The 19,086-nt window shown below is 47.3% G+C and overlaps 1 protein-coding gene across 1 annotated transcript in view; it reads left to right on the forward strand.

The window, feature by feature from the left end:
* Positions 1 to 228: 228 nt before the first annotated feature.
* The window catches only part of LOC125037810 (cytoplasmic protein NCK2-like), an 81,216-nt gene continuing 62,358 nt past the window's right edge, over positions 229 to 19,086 (forward strand). The window contains exons 1-2 of the mRNA XM_047631036.1: positions 229 to 345; positions 3,579 to 3,783. Of these exons, the coding sequence (XP_047486992.1) occupies positions 327 to 345; positions 3,579 to 3,783 (224 nt within the window). The 5' untranslated portion in view covers positions 229 to 326. The remainder of the gene's footprint in view (positions 346 to 3,578; positions 3,784 to 19,086) is intronic.

The following is a 19,086-nucleotide window of genomic DNA, read 5'->3' on the forward strand; positions in this document are numbered from 1 at the left end:
ACAATAAGAGAGCAGGATTTGATTTTATTTCATTATTGATTATGAAAAGTTTGGGAACATCTGCTTCCATTGTTATAAGTAAAAGATTCGGCAGATTATCGATACTACGTTTTGAAACAAAAGCGCATCGGCACATTCGAACACTCTTTAGATCACTTTCGATCCTCTTAAAAAGATACCGAATCTTACTTTATTTCCAAACCGAATCCTGTCCACTGGCAGAGTCTCAGTGTCTATTACCGAATCCAAACAAGAAGGAGTGACATGGAATTTCTTTGCGATTTTTAAGTGAAATTCGTCGCGATTTTTTTAGGAATGTTGTAATCATGTCGAGCTTAAAGTTAGGTAAGTCAAAGTCAGTGACTTGATATTCGGATGAGCGAAATATAGCGTGAATGGAGCTTGTCTAAGGCTTATTAGTAAGACCGTGGGAAGATGCTAGTGTTTTTGTTGTCAGATGTAGTTGTTAGAGTTTTGTTGTCACTCTCGATCTCGGAACATTTACTCTAATTAAGGCTTGATATTCCTCTTCCGTTTCGTTTTTCGCCTCTACTTATACTTTTTTCTTTGTCGTTTTGCTGTGGTGGTGTGGGAGTGTCATTATCAGGGACTTTGTCGAGAGATAATTGTCTTGTGTTTTCTCTCATGTGTTTTCACGTTCTCGGCGATATAGTCATTCGTAAACAGACGGTTTTGTGAATACTGCCCAGGTATTTAAGGTCGCATTGTGAAATTTTACGTAATTTGACACATTTCGGATTCGTTTTGACAGGTCTTGTATGACTCATTCTTGTCTCCTGTGGATATTGTGGTCCTGATATTTAGGTTCACAAGCTATTTCTCTTTTTAGAATGTTGTTTGGATTACCCTTATTAAAGAAGGTTGTTTGTGTTGATTAGGTAGCTTTGGCCTACACATGATGCTGTGTGTTTAAGAGTGTTACACTTGATTTTAATTCTTTGAGAAAAGTATTTGGTATATATCTTGTGATTTTTAGTTTCATGTTAATAGCCACAATTCAATTGACATTCTGAAAACATTGTGTGTGTTGACAAGGTTTGAAATAACGCTTGGAAACTTATCAGCATTATTTGAGAAGGCAGTAGCAGTTACAATGAAAGGAGTTTCAGTTACTCAACCTCTTAAGATGTGATTTTGGTATTTTGGTATCACAATACAAAGAAACTGGTGAAAGAAATGCATTGCCAGACGTAGTATGTTCTGTTCAATTTACAGTTGACCATTTCAACATCAGTAGCAAATTGCAAATTATATTATCAGTTTTACTATCTGGATCATATTAATGTTAAGATCATGAGGATCAGGAAATAGCTTTTAAATCCGGTGTATTTTTAAAAGATTATCTTGTCTGTGTTACATACATATTCATTTAATGCTTGCTGTGATTTGGTTTACATTGTGAAGTCCAGTACATATATAATTGGTTAGTGTTTAGCAGTTGCCATGATTTTGATGCTCTAGCAAATTTGGCAAACCACCAGCTTGTTTATTCTTGTAAGATAGAGTTTAGACTGGTTCTTTTTTTGACATCATCTTGCCAGGGGGATGAATGAGCTCTGTTTTGCCAAGACACAAGTGGTAGATGTTGGTTGACCTTTGCCTGGGTGCCAACAGACCATTGATGGAGGTGCATGTGTCTTTCAATCATTTTGTCAGATGTTTGTGGATTGGAATAAATCGTCTTTATCTTTATTTTGTCATCACTTTTAAATTTTCATTTGATATCTATATAGGAAAGTGGTTATTTTCTCTCTCATATTCTTGTCATCAATAGGGCTTTTTTTTTTTTAATCTCCTGAAAGGGAATTATTGTAGCATTTCTAAAGATAAATTGAGTGCCTCACATTTGGTAATTGTCTATAGGACATTCACACATTCAATATGGGCCTCCACCCTTTGGCACTCAGACAAAGGCTAACAAACCTTCACTGTATGTTATCTGGCAAGATAGAACTGGCAGACTTCTGTTATATTCAGGAAAGGATCAGCCCAAACTCTATAATTGGTGGAGGTTTGCTGGTCTTTGCTGGAGGAACAATGGCAGGGAGCCCTTGACCTAACACTGCACCAACAAGAACAAGAGCTTCAGACTGTATGGAAAACTACCAAACAGAGACGTGTATTTAAGCATAAAATGATATATGTGGTAAAATGAGTATTTTTGAATATTACCTTTTCTTTATAAATTATCTTATAAGGCTGAATAGTTGTTTATGCAGTAGTCTATACATACCAGTATACTACATAATAAATTCAAGCTTAACAAGCTGGATATCGGATATCAAATATAAACTTCTAAAAAATAAATAATCTTAACAAACAACTTCTAAAGATTTATAAAACATTTGTTAGACAATAGTTAAATGAAATACCACAAGCATCTTGGTAGTTCTATTTGTTATTGCACAGATATCATATTTTTATAAGTAATGTAAGCTCTTATTTCAAGACAGGCTGAACAATTGAATCTTCAGCACAGTATTCCTTCAGAAAGTATAAAAAAAAAATCTTTTATTAGAGGCTACATCATCCTTAAATCAAAATGAGAATGAGAGGACATCATGTGCGTCCAGGAAAATTATAAGGAGAGACTCAACTTTGCACTTTGCACATGCCTCAGGTCTTGCACTGCTTTTGACTCAAGGAGCAATTACATTTTGCAGGATGTTGCATTATTTTCTTGTTACTTCATCATGATTATTGTCTAGAAGCAGGTCAGGGTTCTTGTTTCAATGAATTGTTAAAGAGTGAGAAAAGTAGAAGACTTTTTTTGAGTAAGCAAGTTAGAAGGAACAAATAAAAGAACAGTTTATTAGTCAGAGTCCCCATTAAGTTGGAATTCCTAGGCAGAGTTTAAGGGTTAAAGTACCAGCTGTGGAAGGGAAAGTCTTTGTAGGAGTGTACTATGCATATATTATTATGAAGATATGTAACTACTCGTAGAGCGTGTAGTTTACTTCTTTTGCATCTATTTCTTTCTGAGTTCATCGCTGTCGCTATTATTTTGTATTTGTTTTTTTTATATAATCATTATCTTTTTTTTTTTCTTCTTCTTCTTCTCCTTGTTTTGCTTTATTTTCTATGTATTCTCAGTCTTCTTTGTCATTTTATTATTTTTCCACTTCTTTCTCCTTTTTCTCTTCATCCACCTCTGTACCCCTTTCTTGCTTGTTACATTTCCTCCTTCCTTGTCTTCCTGCTCTGTCTGGCTTGTAATTGAGTAGTCCGTTATTATTACACTGTTAGACTATTCATACTGAAGAAATATACAAACACATTTGTTTATCTTCATTGCATCAGCCAAGGGGAATGCAGGTCAATGGAAAGGTTGTTTTTATGGATCTGTCTTTTTTTTTATGTGTCAGTAATGGTGGAAAGTGACAGTTATTCTTCTTCATTTTATTAATAAGGAATCCATTGTTATTTTTTCTCAGAGTCCTTTTTTTGGCATTTCAGATTTTATCGCACACCAGTACATTTTTTGCTTAACACGTTTTTTGTTTTTTCTCTCTTCCTCCGCCCTACCCCTGCCCTGGCTTTTCCCTCGGCCATGGCAGGCAAGTCAGTAGGGGAGGACTGCTGGGTGACGGCCAAGTATGACTACACGGCCCAGGGCAGCCATGAGCTGGACCTCCGCAAGAATGAGCGCTTGCTCCTCCTTGACGACTCAAAGCACTGGTGGCGGGTCATGAACAACCGCAACCAGGCCGGCTACGTCCCCTCCAACTACGTCAAGAAAGAGAAGCCATCCATATTCGATAGGTGAGTGTGTGGTTTTCTGATGCCGTCTTTTCCTGCTCATTTTTATCGTTGTTGCTCTTGGGGTTGTTGTCTGTTGCTCTCTTTTTGTAGGTAGTTTTGTCCTTTGGTTTATTTGTTTTTGTCAGAGAGCACATTTGAGGTTGGGTTGGCAGGTGGTCTTTCCCATTTTGGAGGAGGTATATATTCCTGGTCGATATTTACAGAAGTAAAAAAAGTCAAAATAAGATGATGTGTTTTTTATTAAAGGGAAACTGGAAATATTTGTAGAGTTTTATTACCATCGTTCTCAATGGATATTTTGCAAGAGAGGTGGCAGTGATTTGCATTTCCAAACTGAAAGTGCAGTGAAGTGGACAAGAGAGAAGAGAGGAGTGTGAAAGGCTGCAGGGGGGGGGGGGGGGAATGTGCTAGAGTTTAAGGGGTATTTAGGTTGAGGGAAATGACAGGAGAAAGAGAAGAGGGAAAAGAGGGAAAGGAGGAGGAAGAAGGGTGAGGGGAGGAGGGAGGAAGGCAGGGTGGGTTGGTGTGTGGTTGCAATGGAACGAGGGATGTTAAGAACGAGCGAAAGACGCGAAAAGATGAGAAAACGTAAAGAATTATCTGATGGAGGTGCAGAGGAAGGAGGAGTAGGAGATGGTGGAACGGGACAAGAGGAGAGGAAGGTATTATTTATGCCGATTTGAAGAGGCGGCCAGACAGTGTTGAAGAGGAGAGGGAGAGAGGAGAGGGAAGGGATGCGTAGGAAGAGGAGGAGGAGGAGCAGAAGAGGGGAGCGAGAGGACGGAGAAGAGAAGAGGGGAAAGGGTGCAGCAGGGGAAGGGGGAAGAGCGAGAGGGTGAGAGGGAGGGGGGAGGGGGAGCGGGAGCGGGAGCGGGATGGGAAGGGTTATCAACGTAACCGACGGATAACAAGCTAGAGAGACAGAGAGGACACTTTACGACGGGAGGAGAAACAGCTGCGGGGGGGTTGAGGTGGGGGGGGGTCGAGTGGTTGGAAGGGGGTTATTCTGTATGATTCGTATTCGTGTTATTGATTCGGTTTTGTTGTTGTTGTTTGTACAGCTCGATAGAGTCCGCGTATCTTCTTGAGCAGGTTAAAATTTCATAGGACGAGGATAGATGATGAGAGAGAGAGAGAGCGAATGAGAGAATATCATCATCATCGTCATCATCGTCATCATCGTCATCATCATCATCATCATCATCATCATCATCATCATCATCATCATCATCATCATCATCATCATCATCATCATCATCATCATCATCACCACCACCACCACCACCTTATCCATCATCTTATCCATCAGAATATATACCAAAGAGAAGCTCACTTCCTCAAATTCCAAAGCACTTGCCTTGCCACCTAAAAAAACCCACACACCTTTGACGTTTCGGCGTTTCTCACCTCCTCGTTTATTAATTTATCTATGTATTTACACGTTCCCTGATCCCTCTCGGCGTCGGACTTGTCACGTTACGAGCAGCGAAAGCTTAGTGAACTTTGAAATTTGATTTGAATGTCGTATCATTGGCTAGTAATTAGCGCCGTGACAGGGACGTCGATAGGGGCGAGAATGGCGTGGCCCCTTGCCCAGTAGGTGAGGTGAGGTGAGTGGGTGGGGGAGCGGATGGTGGGGGGATAGAAGGGGGCAAGAGAGAGGGATAGAGGGACAGGAGGGGGAAGAGGAGGGAGAGATGGGTAGGAGGGGGAAGAGGAGGAATAGATAGGTAGGAGGGGGAAGAGGAGGAATAGATAGATAAGAGGAGGGAGATGAGGGATAGATGGAGTGAAGGGGGGAGATGGATGGATAGAAGGGAGAGAAGAGGGTTAGATGTATAGGTGGGGGAGAGGAGAGATAGATGGATGAACAGGAGGGGGAAGGAGGGATAACTAGAAGGATGGAAAGGGAGAGAGGAGGGATAGATGGGTAGGTGTGGGATAGATGGATGGATAGATGATAAACAGGGAAAGGTAAATGAAAGGTGGACTGAAAATAGGAAGAGGAAAGCGAATGAGAGAGAGAAGATGGGGAGGAGGATATGGAATGAATGGATGGGTGGACTGTGAAAAAAATGAGAAAGAACAGACCGACCGGAAGTTGGATGGAAAGATGGCGTTGGAAGGAGAGAGAGGGAGAGAGAGAGCTTGCAACGTAGGACGCCAGCCGCTTATCGGATGCAACGGAACGCGATAAGGCGTCTCGAGGTATTCCATATTTTTTGGATCCGTATCGCTTATCAAATTTCCGCCACAAACGCAGCTCGTTGAGTCATCGCTTTTGATCGGGTGGGGGCAGAGGGGGGGAGGAAAAATTGTGACAAGTTTGACGTTCCTCCTCTGCCGACAAAGCGGGTTATGACTGACTGACATTGCACGTGATGAGGGCGGCGCTGCGGAACCCTGCTGCGCTCTGCCCGACTCCGTCTTTCCCTCTCCTTTTCCCTCTCGTACTCTTTCTTCCTCGGTCTTCTTTTCTCTTTCCGTTGCCCCTCTTCCCTCCTCCTCCTTTTCACTTTCACTTTCGTTTTCCTTCTTCCTCGGTCTCCTCTTCCCTCTCCTTTCCCCCCAACTCCTCCTTGTTTTCTAAGTCATCTTCTTTCCCCGGTCTTCTCTTTTTTCCCCTCCCACTTCTCTTCCTCTCTTTTTATCTCCTTGTTTTCCCCTCGCCCACACTTTTCTTCTCTTACTCGATTCATTCATTCTCGTCTTTCTCTCTCTCTCTCTCTCTCTCTCTCTCTCTCTCTCTCTCTCTCTCTCTCTCTCTCTCTCTCTCTCTCTCTCTCTCTCTCTCTCTCTCTCCCCCCCTTCCCTACCCTTCCCTTCCCTTCCCTTCCCTTCTCTTCTTTCTCTCCTTTCCTCCCCCTCCTTCACTCTTTCCCTCCCTCTCTGCCCCCCACCCCCCCGCAAGTGCGCCGCGCCCCTCCACACGCACCTTGCGCTCGAGAAAAGGGGGAGGGGTATTAGTGGGTGGAGGGAAGGGGGGAGGGGGGTAATTGGGAGGCAGTTTCTCTTAAGTGGAATCAAGTACTTGCGAGTGGTAGCTGCTGCACGTTAGAATGGTTTATTCGCTTCTCCTGGGGGAAGGGTGTGCGTGATTTCGTCTTCTCGCTTGTAGTTTTCCGTTTATTAGGATATTTATTTGTTTTTCTATATTTTCTGGGCGTTTTTAAGGAGTCGCTCTCCGGGGTCGGTCGTACAATCCGGTCTTGGTGCGTATTTTTCCTCCTTTCGGCATGTAAACAGAGGATAAGGGAAAGGGGGAAGGGGGAAGGGGAGAGGGAGGAGAGCTGCCCCGATGGTCGGCACGGGATTCTCGGCCTTGTAAGTAGCGGTCCCAGAGACGGTCTTCGCTAAGGCGTGGGATCGTTGTTTCGCGCTTTCCACACCCAACAGATGGCGTTCCTCCTCCTCCTCCTCCTCCTCTTCCTCTTCCTCTTCCTCTTCATCTTCTTCCTCTTCATCTTCTTCCTCTTCCTCCTCCTCCTTTTCCACCTCCTCCTCCTCCTCCTCCTCCTCCTCCTCCTCCTCCTCCTCCTCCTCCTCCTCCTCCTCCCTCCTTCTTTTCCACCTCCTCCTCCTCCTCCTCCTTCTTTTCCACCTCCACCTCCTCCTCCTCCTCCTCCTCCTCCTCCTCCTCCTCCTCCTCCTCCTCCTCCTCCTCCTCCTCCTCCTCCTCCTCTGGCTTCCTCGGTACTGTAACGTGAGGGGTTGTCGGTGGACCAGCGTCCGTGCACAGAGAGATGTATCGCTTGTATGGCGAGAGTTGCGTCGATGCAGCAGGGGATGTGTGTAAATATATATGTTCTCGTTCGCGTCTGTAATAAGAATAAGTATTTGAAAATATTAGGATTTATAGATAGCGTAAATAATCTGCTTATACATGGGGTGGTGCATCCACGTGCGTAGTAGCGGCAATATTTCTGTCAGGTGTTATAGATTTGGACTTGCCGCCCTCTGTGTAATAGGCGTAGAAATAATCTGTTACAGGTAAAGATGTATCACCTTCTTTTATTATAGGCATAAGAATATCACTCTGTTTTATAGGCATGGACATACCACCTTCTGTTTTAAAAGTATAGAAACGTCACTCCTTATGTTATCAGCAGCGAAGTACCGCCCTCTGCATTATGGACATGGGAATTCCACCTTCTGCGTTATAGACACATCACAATCGGCCTCCTTACCCTGAAGAAAGTATTAATGAAATGCGCGAGGCCCATTTCCGATGTAAATATAGCCATCCCCGGGGAACGCAGCCATGCAAAGGTGCCAATAGAGTGCGGAGCGACGTATCCCGCGCGGTTCCTCCCCGGCCCCCTACAGCGCCCACGGGACCCAAAATACAGCGTGTGGGCGCCGCCGCCGCCGCTGCCGCCGACGTTGCGTACGCACGTCGTGGCGGCGGCAGCGGTGTGGTTCGCGCCGCCACGTGGAACACCCGTGCGGTGGAGTAGACTGTGGAAGCTACCGGCGAGCTGCCTTCCTCCCTGTCTACCTGTGTCTACCTGTGTCTACCTGTGTCTACCTGTATATCCGCCTGTATCTACCTCCCTCTCTACCTGTTTCTTCTTGTATGTGTGTACGTTTGTGTGTACCTGTGTGTATATCGTGTGTGTATACCTTTTTTTTTAAATTCGTCTACATATGTCTCCCAAGATATGTCTACATTCGTGTCCGCCGATTTGTGTGTACATTCGAGTTTACTTGTGTGTCTCCATGTACCTGTGCCCGTGTCCCCGTGTGCGAAGCGTCCCGGCGCCGCGGCGGGGCACTCGCGCGACTGCTGTGGGCTGAGAAGAGGGTCGGGGGGGAGGGGGGGCCTGGGCCTCAGAGCAGCTTCCTTTGGGATTCGGCGCAGGGCTTGGGCTGGGTCTGGCTTCGGAGGTGGGGAGGGGAGCGAGCAGGGAGGAGGAGGGGGAGGAGGAGGGGGAGGAGGAAGGAGGAAGGATGCCGGAGAAACATTTCTTTGTTGGCGAAATGGATGGTGGTGGTGATGATGGTGATGGTAATGATGATGGTAATGATGATAACGACGATGGTGGTATCGACGATGGTGGTAATGGTGGTAGTAATAAAAGTAACTATCAGTGAATTACGTCCATGAAGTAAACAGATAATTGAATGAAAAAGAGAACAAGAAAGGTAATGCAGAAGTGTCGACGATCATATCAACGTTGATTAGTAAATTATAATGAGGGTAATCTAACAAAATCGAATGAAGTTAGATCCGTTTCCGGTGGAGAAACAGTCAAAAGGCGATACTCCGGTGCGTTAAGTGAGCCCGTTTACTCCGCTGTGGGTTTTCAAGTGAACGAATGAGGTAATTTGCCAGCATTAGGCCGGCTCTGTCGCCCGCTCGTGTCGGGACGGGCGTAACCAGGGGGTAGTGCGGATCTCTCGTGGGCTCCCTCTTTTATTCTTTTATTCTGCTTTATCTTCTTCTTCGTCTTCGTCTTTTTCGTTTTCTTATTCTTCTTCGTCTTCGCCTTCGTCTTTTTCTCTTACGTCTTCTTCTTCTTCTTCTTCTTCTTTTTCTTTTCCTCTTCTTCGTCTTCGTCTTCTTTTTCTTCTTCGTCTTTGTTTTTTTTTCTTCTTCGTCATTTTCTTTCTCTTTTCCTTCACGATTTGCCTTTCCTTTTTTCCGTTTCCCTTTTCGTCGTTTTTTCTTCTTCGCCTTACCTTCCTCCTTTTCTTCCTCTTTTCTTAATCTTATCCTCCTCATCATCTTTATCTTCCTCCTCCTTCTCCTCCTCCTCCTCCTTCTCCTCCTCCTCCTCCTCCTCCTCCTCCTCCTCCTCCTCCTCCTCCTCCTCCTCCTCCTTCTCCTCCTCCATATTCTTTTCCTGCCTTGTCTTTTCCTTTTTCATGTGCTCCCTTCCCCGTTTTTATTAATCAGGAATTTAAAGCTCAATTAAGCGGTGACAAAGCACCAATACAAAACTGAAAGTTGTAATTTTCCCCGTTTTCTCCTCATCTCCTCCTTTCTACCTCCTCCTTTTCTTACTCCTGTTCCTATTCCCATTCCTCCTTCTCTCCTCCTGGTTATCAGCTCAAATATGGTAACGTTATATAATCTATTTTGTCTGTTTCTTGTTACGCTTTCAGTTTGTGTTTTGTCCGTGCATGGCCTCCACAGGTTGCTTGGCGGGGATGAATGTCGTGACGTCATGGAAATGAGGGGGGGGGGGTACTGAGACAGGTAGAGAGGGGGTGAGTGGTTGAGGGAAGGAAAGGGAGGGAGAGAGAGAGAGAGCGAGCCGTCCCTCCGCATTTACAGATTGACCAACCTTCGGAATTATTGAATAAAAGGAGAAAAAAAAAGCGAAAACGCAGAAAAGATAATTGATCAGCTCTCCGCGGGGAATTAAAGGCAGGGATTAGGAGACGGGGACGTGAGGATTACACGCGGAGCGAGGGCCGCCGACATCGTCTAGGCCTACCCTGGCTGCGCCCGCGCCACCATAGGCCGTGGCGTGAGCGGGCGTGCGGAGGGCTCTGTGTCGCCGCCCGTGCGTGCGTGTGTGTGCGTGTGCGTGTGCGCGCTCGCGCTTGTGTGTGTATGTATTTGATTGTCTGTGTCTGGGTCAGCGTGCGTGCGTTTGTCTGTGAGTACGTATATGCCACAGCGGAAAACCCATGGCAGCGAGGAACGAACGACCTGATTAGCACGGAGTGCCGGAAGCCGGCCCATGAGACTCGTAAATATAGACGGTTAGAAGGCGTGTCATTTTTCCGAAGCGTGTTTGTCTGCTCCAATTGCAGGATTAACGTCAATGATTTCATTTTTATTATTGTTGTTTTTGTGTGTGATTGGCTACCGAATCGTTTCGTAATAGCTTTAGTGTGAGCATTGCAGACTTCATTCACTCACTATCAGGATTAGGTTATGTTATAGTATTTTGCATGGATGAATAAAGTGGTGATATGTGTTGCTCCCCAGGCTGATGTTTGGCTTGGATGAATAAAGTGTTATTCCACGTGCACATAACAAAGGTCTGAATTTCCAGCTTTTACCGGGGAAAATAAGCGAGGCTAATTTATATATATATATTTTTTTTTATGTAAACATTATCAGCACCAAAATCCCGTCTTGCTGTCAGTCGGATATCCGACCGTGTTTTTTGCAAGGGCCGAACGATGTTGTTTTTGTTTGCGGCTACTGTGTACTGTTTCTTGTTGTGGTAGAGTGGTATTCAGTAGGGTAGTGTTTAAGGCAGGTGATTGTGTGGAGTAACTTTGTTTTTTATGAAATTTCTATGTCATCGTTGTATATTATTTTTGTGTATCCTTGCGCCATCCGTGCGTGCAAGTGCGCCCTGGGAGCGTGCGCGCGCGGGGGCGACGGGGATGAGTGTCTGCGGCGGGATGAGGGTCGGCGTAAGTGCGGCGTGACGGTGACGTGGGCGCGGGGCCGCTCAGCCGCCCTTGCCCGGCCTTGGCAGCGAGGCCGGCGAGGGACGGCTGCCGCTCTGACTCACACGCCCGCCCGCCCGCCCGCCCGCCGCAGAGTCACGCTGCTTCACCCGGGGATGGGGGGGGGGGGGGCTCTCTCGGGCTCTGTCGCCCTTGGTCACGCTCAGGCTGGGTCCGGCCTGCTCGGCCTCTCTTTCTCGTTCCTCTTTCGCTGTTTCTCTCTTTTTCTTTTTCTCTCTTTCTCTCTTTCTCTCTTTCTCTCTTTCTCTCTCTTTCTCTTTCTCGTTCTCTTGCTCTTTCTCTTTCTCTTTTTTTTCTCTCTCTTTTTTTCTCTCTCTCCTTCTCTCCTTCTCTCCTTCTCTCCTTCTCTTTCTCCCTCTCTCCCGGGACCGGGGATGGGGGAGGGGGTGGAAAGGGCGAAGGGGGTGGGGGGGGTGAAGCTAGATGGAGAATGCGGCTTCGCTCTCTCTCTATGAGGGCGTTCGGTTAGAATTTGGAAATGCAGTTAAGATGAAGACGAAGATAGTGTTGACTCACGAAGGATGCCAGCGTGTGTCCCGGAGGCGTCCCTTGCGTAATCGCTCGCCAGACGTCGTGTGGGCGAGGGTCAGCGGGCGGCGGTGGAGGGTAGGGCGACAGGGATAGGGGGCCGGAGGAGTGCCAGTGCCAAGGGCGTGAGTGCCCGACCACGCCCCCTCGCGACCTGCGGCGGGCGGGCGGAGGAGGCGCGGGCGGACGGCGGCCCGCGGCTTTCTCGCTTCTTGGCTGCCTCGTCGCAGATTTTTCGCGTTATTGCGATTCTCGTGGTATTTTCCTTCCTTATTTAGATGTTGACTTTATTTATTTTATTTAATTTATATTTATTTATTTATTTATTGGGTTCTCTTCCCATATCTCTCGTCTCGTTTTTCTCTTCTTCCTTATTTTTTTTTCTCCTTCTATGTCTCTCGTCTTCTCTCTCTGTTTTTTCCCCCTCTTCTCTTCTCCCTTCTTCTTTTACTCTTTTTGTTCCTTTTGCTTGCTTTCTCCAAGACGAAAATCACGTTAGTTCCTCTCTCTCGAGCCGCGAAGGAAAGTGTAGAGTCATGAAATGGTCATGGAGGGATTATTTTCTTCCTTTCCCACTTATTTCTTTCTTTTCAGAGCGAGAGAGAGAGTGAGTGAGTGAGTGAGTGAGTGAGTGAGTGAGTGAGTGAGTGAGTGAGTGAGTGAGTGAGTGAGTGAGAGAGAGAGAGAGAGAGAGAGAGAGAGAGAGAGAGAGAGAGAGAGAGAGAGAGAGAGAAATGTTTACTCATGTTCGGTTGTTGAGGATCGTGAAAAGACTCTTCTTCTGTTATTTTCTTATTCTTAGATGAAATAACATCTTTTACGGCTCGCTCTCTCTTTCTCTCTCTCTGTCTGTCTGTCTGTCTGTCTGTCTGTCTGTCTGTCTGTCTGTCTTTCTGTTTGCATGCCCATATATCTATCTATCTGTCATGTTCACTCAGGCGCCGAGCGAAGTGACGATGACTTGGTCGCCTTAGAATGGCCGTGTGTGTGACAGAACATGTGGTCTTGTCATGGCCGCATAGCCACGCATACCATGTGGAAGAGCTTTTTTTTTTTCTGTTGTAATATGGTCATTACCAGAGCTTGTGTTGGTAAGACCGCTTTATTTCTGTTTTTATTTATTTTTGTATTTGCAATGTGGGGATTCTCGTTGCATTAACACAAGTTATTTTTTTTTTTGTCTGTTGTGGCGGGATCGTCGTTAAGGCACACTGTTCTTGTAAAATATACAGCAATTGCTCGAGAGAGAGAGAGAAAAAGAGAGAGAGAGAGAGAGTGAGAGAGAGTGAGAGAGAGTGAGAGAGAGTGAGAGAGAGTGAGAGAGAGTGAGAGAGAGTGAGAGAGAGAGAGTGAGAGAGAGAGAGAGAGAGAGAGAGAGAGAGAGAGAGAGAGAGAGAGAGAGAGAGAGAGAGAGAGAGAGAGAGAGCGAGCGGCGTGATTGCAACTTGCACCTGCAATGGCCCCTTGGCAGGAGAGAAACAGCGGCGGCGGCCCAGCTGGCGACTCCCTTCCGAATAAGGAAGAAGCGAGGCAGGGAGCACCGCTGGAGGAGGTTCGTCATGCATAGTTAACGCATCATGCAATCGTGCTCGGGATGCGGGGACCGTGTGAATGCCTCTCGCCCAGTGCCGTCACGTCGGCGGCCGCCCGCGCTGGGAGCCGCCAGGGACCCTCTCCCACTGCCCTGCGGCTGACGGGCACTAGGCGCGCGCTCTCTCTCTCTCGCTCTCTAACTCTCTCTCTCTCGCTCTCTCGCTCTCTCTCTCTCTCTCTCTCTCTCTCTCTCTCTCTCTCTCTCTCTCTCTCTCTCTCTCTCTCTCTCTCTCTCTCTCTCTCTCTCTCTCCCATCGTTTTTCTCTGTCGTCAGTCAACTTTTCTACTAACTCTTCTATTTCCACTCTGGCCCGCCTCCTCCCTCCTCCTCCCTCCTCCTCCCCCCTCCTCCCTCCTCCTCCCTCCTCCTCCCTCCTCCTCCCTCCTCCTCCCTCCTCCTCCCTCCTCCTCCCTCCTCCTCCCTCCTCCTTTCCTTCCCCGCCTTTCGCTTCTTCTCCCTTTCCCCCTTCTATTCCACCTCTCTCTTCTCCCTCTATTCCCTTCCGTTGTCTCCCCCTGCGATCCCATACCTGCCCCCCCTCGCTCCCGCCCGTCCGTATGCCACATGCCACATACTTAACGGCCAGAAGTATGTGGTATGCGGGATACGTGACGGGATAGGGCGATGCAGCTCGAGGGTGAGTCGGTGCGTGTAGGGTGGTAGGGCGTAATGGGATGGCTGTCTGGGTAAGGGTGAAGGGTGGAGGGTGAAGGGTATGAGGATTTAGGACCTAGGGCTACGGGAACAGGATGCAAGGCTTGGGAGCGTAGGGTGCAGGTTGAAGGATGCTAAGGCCTAGGATGAAGGCTGCGAGGGTGGAGAATGTAGGGATTTAGGGCGTAGGGGGAAGGCTGCGACCTGAGGGGCGAAGGGCGTAGGGCATAGGACTGTAGGCCACGGGCGAAGCGTAGAGCGGGGGCTGTAGTGGAGGCGTGGACGTGACTTCGAACATAGACTTCGCGCGCTCGACTCGGCCAGACGAAGCGGAAGAGGGCGGCGGGGTGGGAGTAGAGGGGCGGGCGGGCGGAGAGGACGAGAGGGGGTGGGTGGGGGCGTGTGGGAAGCGGCGCGGCAGGAGCGGGCGCGGGCGGGGGACAGGAAGGGTCACTCACGGCCCTCATCCGCGGCCGCTTCCCTTCGCCGGCGTCGGGGTGGAGGCTGGTGCTGTTGTTGGCGATGTTGGAGGTAGTCTGGGGCGGGCGCTGGGGGTGAGTCTCGTCGGTCCTGTTTTGGCTTCATGGCCGAGGGCTGTTGCGACTTATTAATAATATAATCGCTCTCATCATCATCGTCATCGTTGTTATCATTATCATCGCCATCGTCATCGTCATCGTCATTATCAACATCATTATAGTCATTATCATTATCGTCATCATCGTTAACATCATCATCGTCATTGTCATTATCATGACCATCATCATCGTCGTTATCATCGCCATCATCCTTGTCATTATCGTCATCATAGAAAGTTCCCAGACTCTGCCTTTGATGTTCGTAAGTGCAGTGTGCACTTCTTAGTTCTCTGGCGATCTCATTTGTTCATGGCTTTGTGAGAGTCATTTTTTGTTTTATTTCTCGCTTCACGTCCTAGTATTTTGTCTTTTTATCTCACCGTTTCTCTTTATCTCCAACTCGCCCATCTTTTGCGTCGTTAAACCGCCGGCGCTTAACTTTATCTGCGCCTCATTGGGCCGAGTCGCTGGCATCGTCATTCAGGAAACCAAACACGGGGACTTTTAACTCACGACAATTCCCAGTGAACTTTTCGAGGCGCCGGGTAATTGGGTACTCCTCGGGGAAGTGTATTTCAGCCGTTGTTGTGTAATGTACTTGCCCGTAGAGTGTCTTTAGAGGGAGATCCCGAGGGCCGGCCGTGGTATTAGGCATGCGGATGGTATTAATGGGACAAGGGAAGACACAACAGTATGCAAAAGGCGATGGGCCTATTAGTTAATCTTGCCTTAACGATGGGAATGGGGAATATTCGTAAGTCTGAATCTCTGGTAAACACGCACCAACCAATAAAAGCAGGACGGAATGTAGGCTATTGCATGTTGGTTTTACTTCCTCAAGTAAAGATGCTGCCGTAGAGTTCAGTCCAAGGCCAGACAACAGGTGCTCAGGACGCTTGCTTGCACTGAGAAAGGAACTGGTGTACCAATGCGGAGATTAGTCTGTATTAGTACTACGAGAGGTTTGGCGGACTATGCTGCATTGATACTTTCTGTTTTGTTCATTGTCATGGGAGGCTATGTAGAGTCGGAGGCTGTGCAGAGTGCGAGTGATGGTGATGCCACGGTGAGGAGCCACGCAGAATGAAGCTCTGCGCGTGATTCGTGGCTGACAGGAAGGAGAGGAGCGTTCGGGGCTGCAAAGCGAAGCACTTGGAGGGAGGGAGATCAGGGCAGCAATAGCGGCCATCAGGTTGATTAAAGGGAGCGTGGAAAGGAATTAGTGAGAGACGTAAGTGGCAGTTGGGTTAAACATTAGAACCTGTTAAAAGCAGGGCAAGCGAGGGTATGTGAAAGAGCTTAGGGATAGTTTTGAATATTATGGCTTGGGAGAATAATGTATTTCAAAACTGTGATATCTTGAGAAGTGGCGTGAGCAGAGGATTGTCATAGCTGCAGGACCGCTTTCGGCATAAATCCATGTATGAACCAGGTTAATATAGTGAAAAGTGCGGATATGCAGTGAATAGATTAACTGGGTTAGATTGACGGTTCATGTCTATGGCGAAGGTTTGGAAGATGAAAGAGCAGGATGCAGGATTATTACGGAGCGCAGTTTGGGAGCTTCAGCCGACGGGGAGATGCGACTGGGGAGGGTAGGCGCGTCGACACAACCTTCGGTATGGGACGTTATTGACGTGAATTTGAAAAGGCTGCGATCAGTGACAAAGATGCATCGTCCTACGTGGAGAGCGAGGGAGCAAAAACCTCCCTTAGCAGCAAGAGACCAGTCTATTTGGCGCATAATAGCCGCTCGATAGTTCAGAGGCTGCGAGGGCAGGGACAGACGGCTGTGCCACGTTTGTCTAGATTCCGCCCTCTGTGGGTAGGCTTATTTCTCTTGGGATTGTTAGGGCGGATGCGACGGAAAGTGAACCGGACAGAGAGGGAGAGAGAGAGAGTGAGTGAGTGTGTGAGTGAGTGAGTGTGTGAGTGAGTGTGTGAGTGAGTAAGTGAGTAAGTGAGTGAGTGTGTGAGTGAGTGAGTGAGTGAGTGAGTGTGAGTGTGAGTGTGAGTGTGAGTGTGAGTGTGTGTGTGTGTGTGTGTGTGTGTGTGTGTGTGTGTGTGTGTGTGTGTGTGTGTGTGAGAGAGAAGCCTTTTGACCAGACAAAGGGGAAGGGAGAACGGCGAGGTTGACACGAATGGCTCAATGAAACCGTAGTTATGCATTAAGTGACATAAAATACTATGTATATGGAAATAGATTATGGTATAAGCGTTAATGGACGTTAAGACAGGGAAACAAGACAGAGGGTGCAAATGGCGTAGGTTAGTGTTCCAAGGTCACATTACCTGGTACAATCAGAAAAAGACTATCGCTACCTTTACTTGTGTTCACTGAGGAACTGAACGCTTCTCTCTGTTAACACCTGATTACGGTGCTAACTACATTGCCTCGCTGTTCCGCACCACTTCGTCGATTTTTCGTATCAGTTCGTGCAAAGGGTAACGATACTTATTTTTCTGACTGTACCTTAGTGTCCTTTACTTATTAGGAATGTGGACGTGACGGGGACGGGGCAGGCTTTATCGATGGTTGATATAGATTAAATGTTCAATATAGCTGTATTCTCTCTCTATCTCATCTCTGCCTCCGTCTGTTTGTGCATATGTACCTTTCTTGTTTGCAGATATCTTTCTTGTTTCCATATATCCTCTCTCTCCCTTCATCCCTCCCTTCCTCTCTCTCCCTTCATCGCTCCCTTCCTCTCTCTCCTTTCATCCTTCCCTTCCTCTCTCTCCCTTCATCCCACCCTCCCTCTTACTCGATTCAGTCATTCTCTTTTATCTGCCTCCCTCCCTCCCTCTCCCTCCCTCACCTCCTCTCCCTCTCCTCCTCTCCCTCTCCTCCTCTCCCTCTCCTCCTCTCCTCTCCTCTCCTCTCCCTCTCTCCCTCTCTCCCTCCCTCTCGCTCTCCTCCTGTCCTCTCCCTCCCTCTCTCCCTCTCGCTCTCCTCCTGTCCTCTCCCTCCTTCTCTCCCTACCTCTCTCCCTCCCTCCCTCCCTCCCTCCCTCCCTCCCTCCCTCCCTCTCTCTCTCTCCCCCTCCCTCCCTCTTTCTCCCCCTCCCTCCCTCTCCCTCTCCTCCTCTCCTCCTCTCCTCTTTCTCCCTCCCCTTTTTCCTTCCCTGTGCGTCTGAGCGAGGATTTTGCATTCTGGACGCGTGCTGGGGTCTCGTCGCTCCGTCTCCGTCTTGTCACTTGCTCGGGAAGTAGGCATTTCGTCTTTATGGATTGCTGCCTCGGTGTGTGTGAGGATATGGCGGCTGATTTTGTGTGGTTGTCAAAAGGGCGTATCTCAATCTGTCTTCTCTTTCTAAGTCTCTTCTTGCGCTGAGACACACACACACACACAGTTGTTATTGTTATTATGACTATTATTATTATAATTATCATTATTATTGTTATTATTATTATTATTATTATTGTTGTTGTAGTTATTATTATTATTATTATTATTATTATTATTATTATTATTACTACTATTATAGTTATTATTATTGTTATTAATGTTATCATTATTATTGTCATCATAATCATTTTCAATGTCATGATCATTACTGTGGTTCTGTTTGATACTATTGTGAGCATTAATATTTTTTGCCTATATTTAGAAGCAGTATCAGTATTTTTTATATTCATTATCAGTCTAATATCCTCAACCTAGTAATTCAAGTCAATCATATAATTAATTAGCTACACATAAGAAGCTAATTGATTATATTGATTATGTTCCAAATCGCATTATCAGTGCTAGAAATGAGCATATACCACTTATACTGCTTTTTCGTTTTCTTGCTTTTCCTATCCGTTATCGTCCTCGCAGCCGCTCTTTTTTCTTCCCCTTCTTCTTCTTCTCATTCTTCTCCTTCTTCTTCCTTCTTTTTCTTCCTCTTCGGGTAGGGGAGGTGGGGAAAGGGGGAGAGTGACGGGAAGAGGCGAGGGAAGTAGAAGGGGAGAGACTCCGTGTTTAGGCCGTGGCTTTCCAAGGCACGATGGGCGGGGCGTGCGGGCGAGCGGCGGGCGTGCGGCGAGCGTGCGGCGAGGATCTGGCAAATAGAGGCTTTTTGTGAGATAAAAAGAAGTCTTCTGATAGGGGAGGAGGGGTGGAGAGGGAGAGGAAAAGGTAGAGAGTGAGGGAGGAAGATGAAAGTAGAGAATGGGGAGGGAAAGGGAGAAGTAGAATGAGAGAGAGAGAGGGAGAAAGAAAGAGAGAGGGAGAGAGAAAGAGAGAGGGAGATGTAGAATGAGAAAGAGAAAGAGGGGGGGAAGGGACGAAGGGAGGGAGGGATGGGGGGAAATCGACACAAAATATGCGAAAGGATGAAGATATATACAGAGAGAGGAAAAGAAATACGGCAGATAGAGCATATTTATGTGCTGCGAAGCGAACAGCCAAATGGGCAGGAACACGCGAAAATAAGGGGCAAGCAGATGGGGCGAGTAGGCAGGCAGACAGACGGTCAAGCAGGCAGGGAAGCAGGCATGCAAGCAGCCATGCAAGCAGCCATGCAA

Source organism: Penaeus chinensis, chromosome 24, assembly GCF_019202785.1.
Source record: "Penaeus chinensis breed Huanghai No. 1 chromosome 24, ASM1920278v2, whole genome shotgun sequence".
NCBI lineage: Eukaryota > Metazoa > Arthropoda > Malacostraca > Decapoda > Penaeidae > Penaeus > Penaeus chinensis.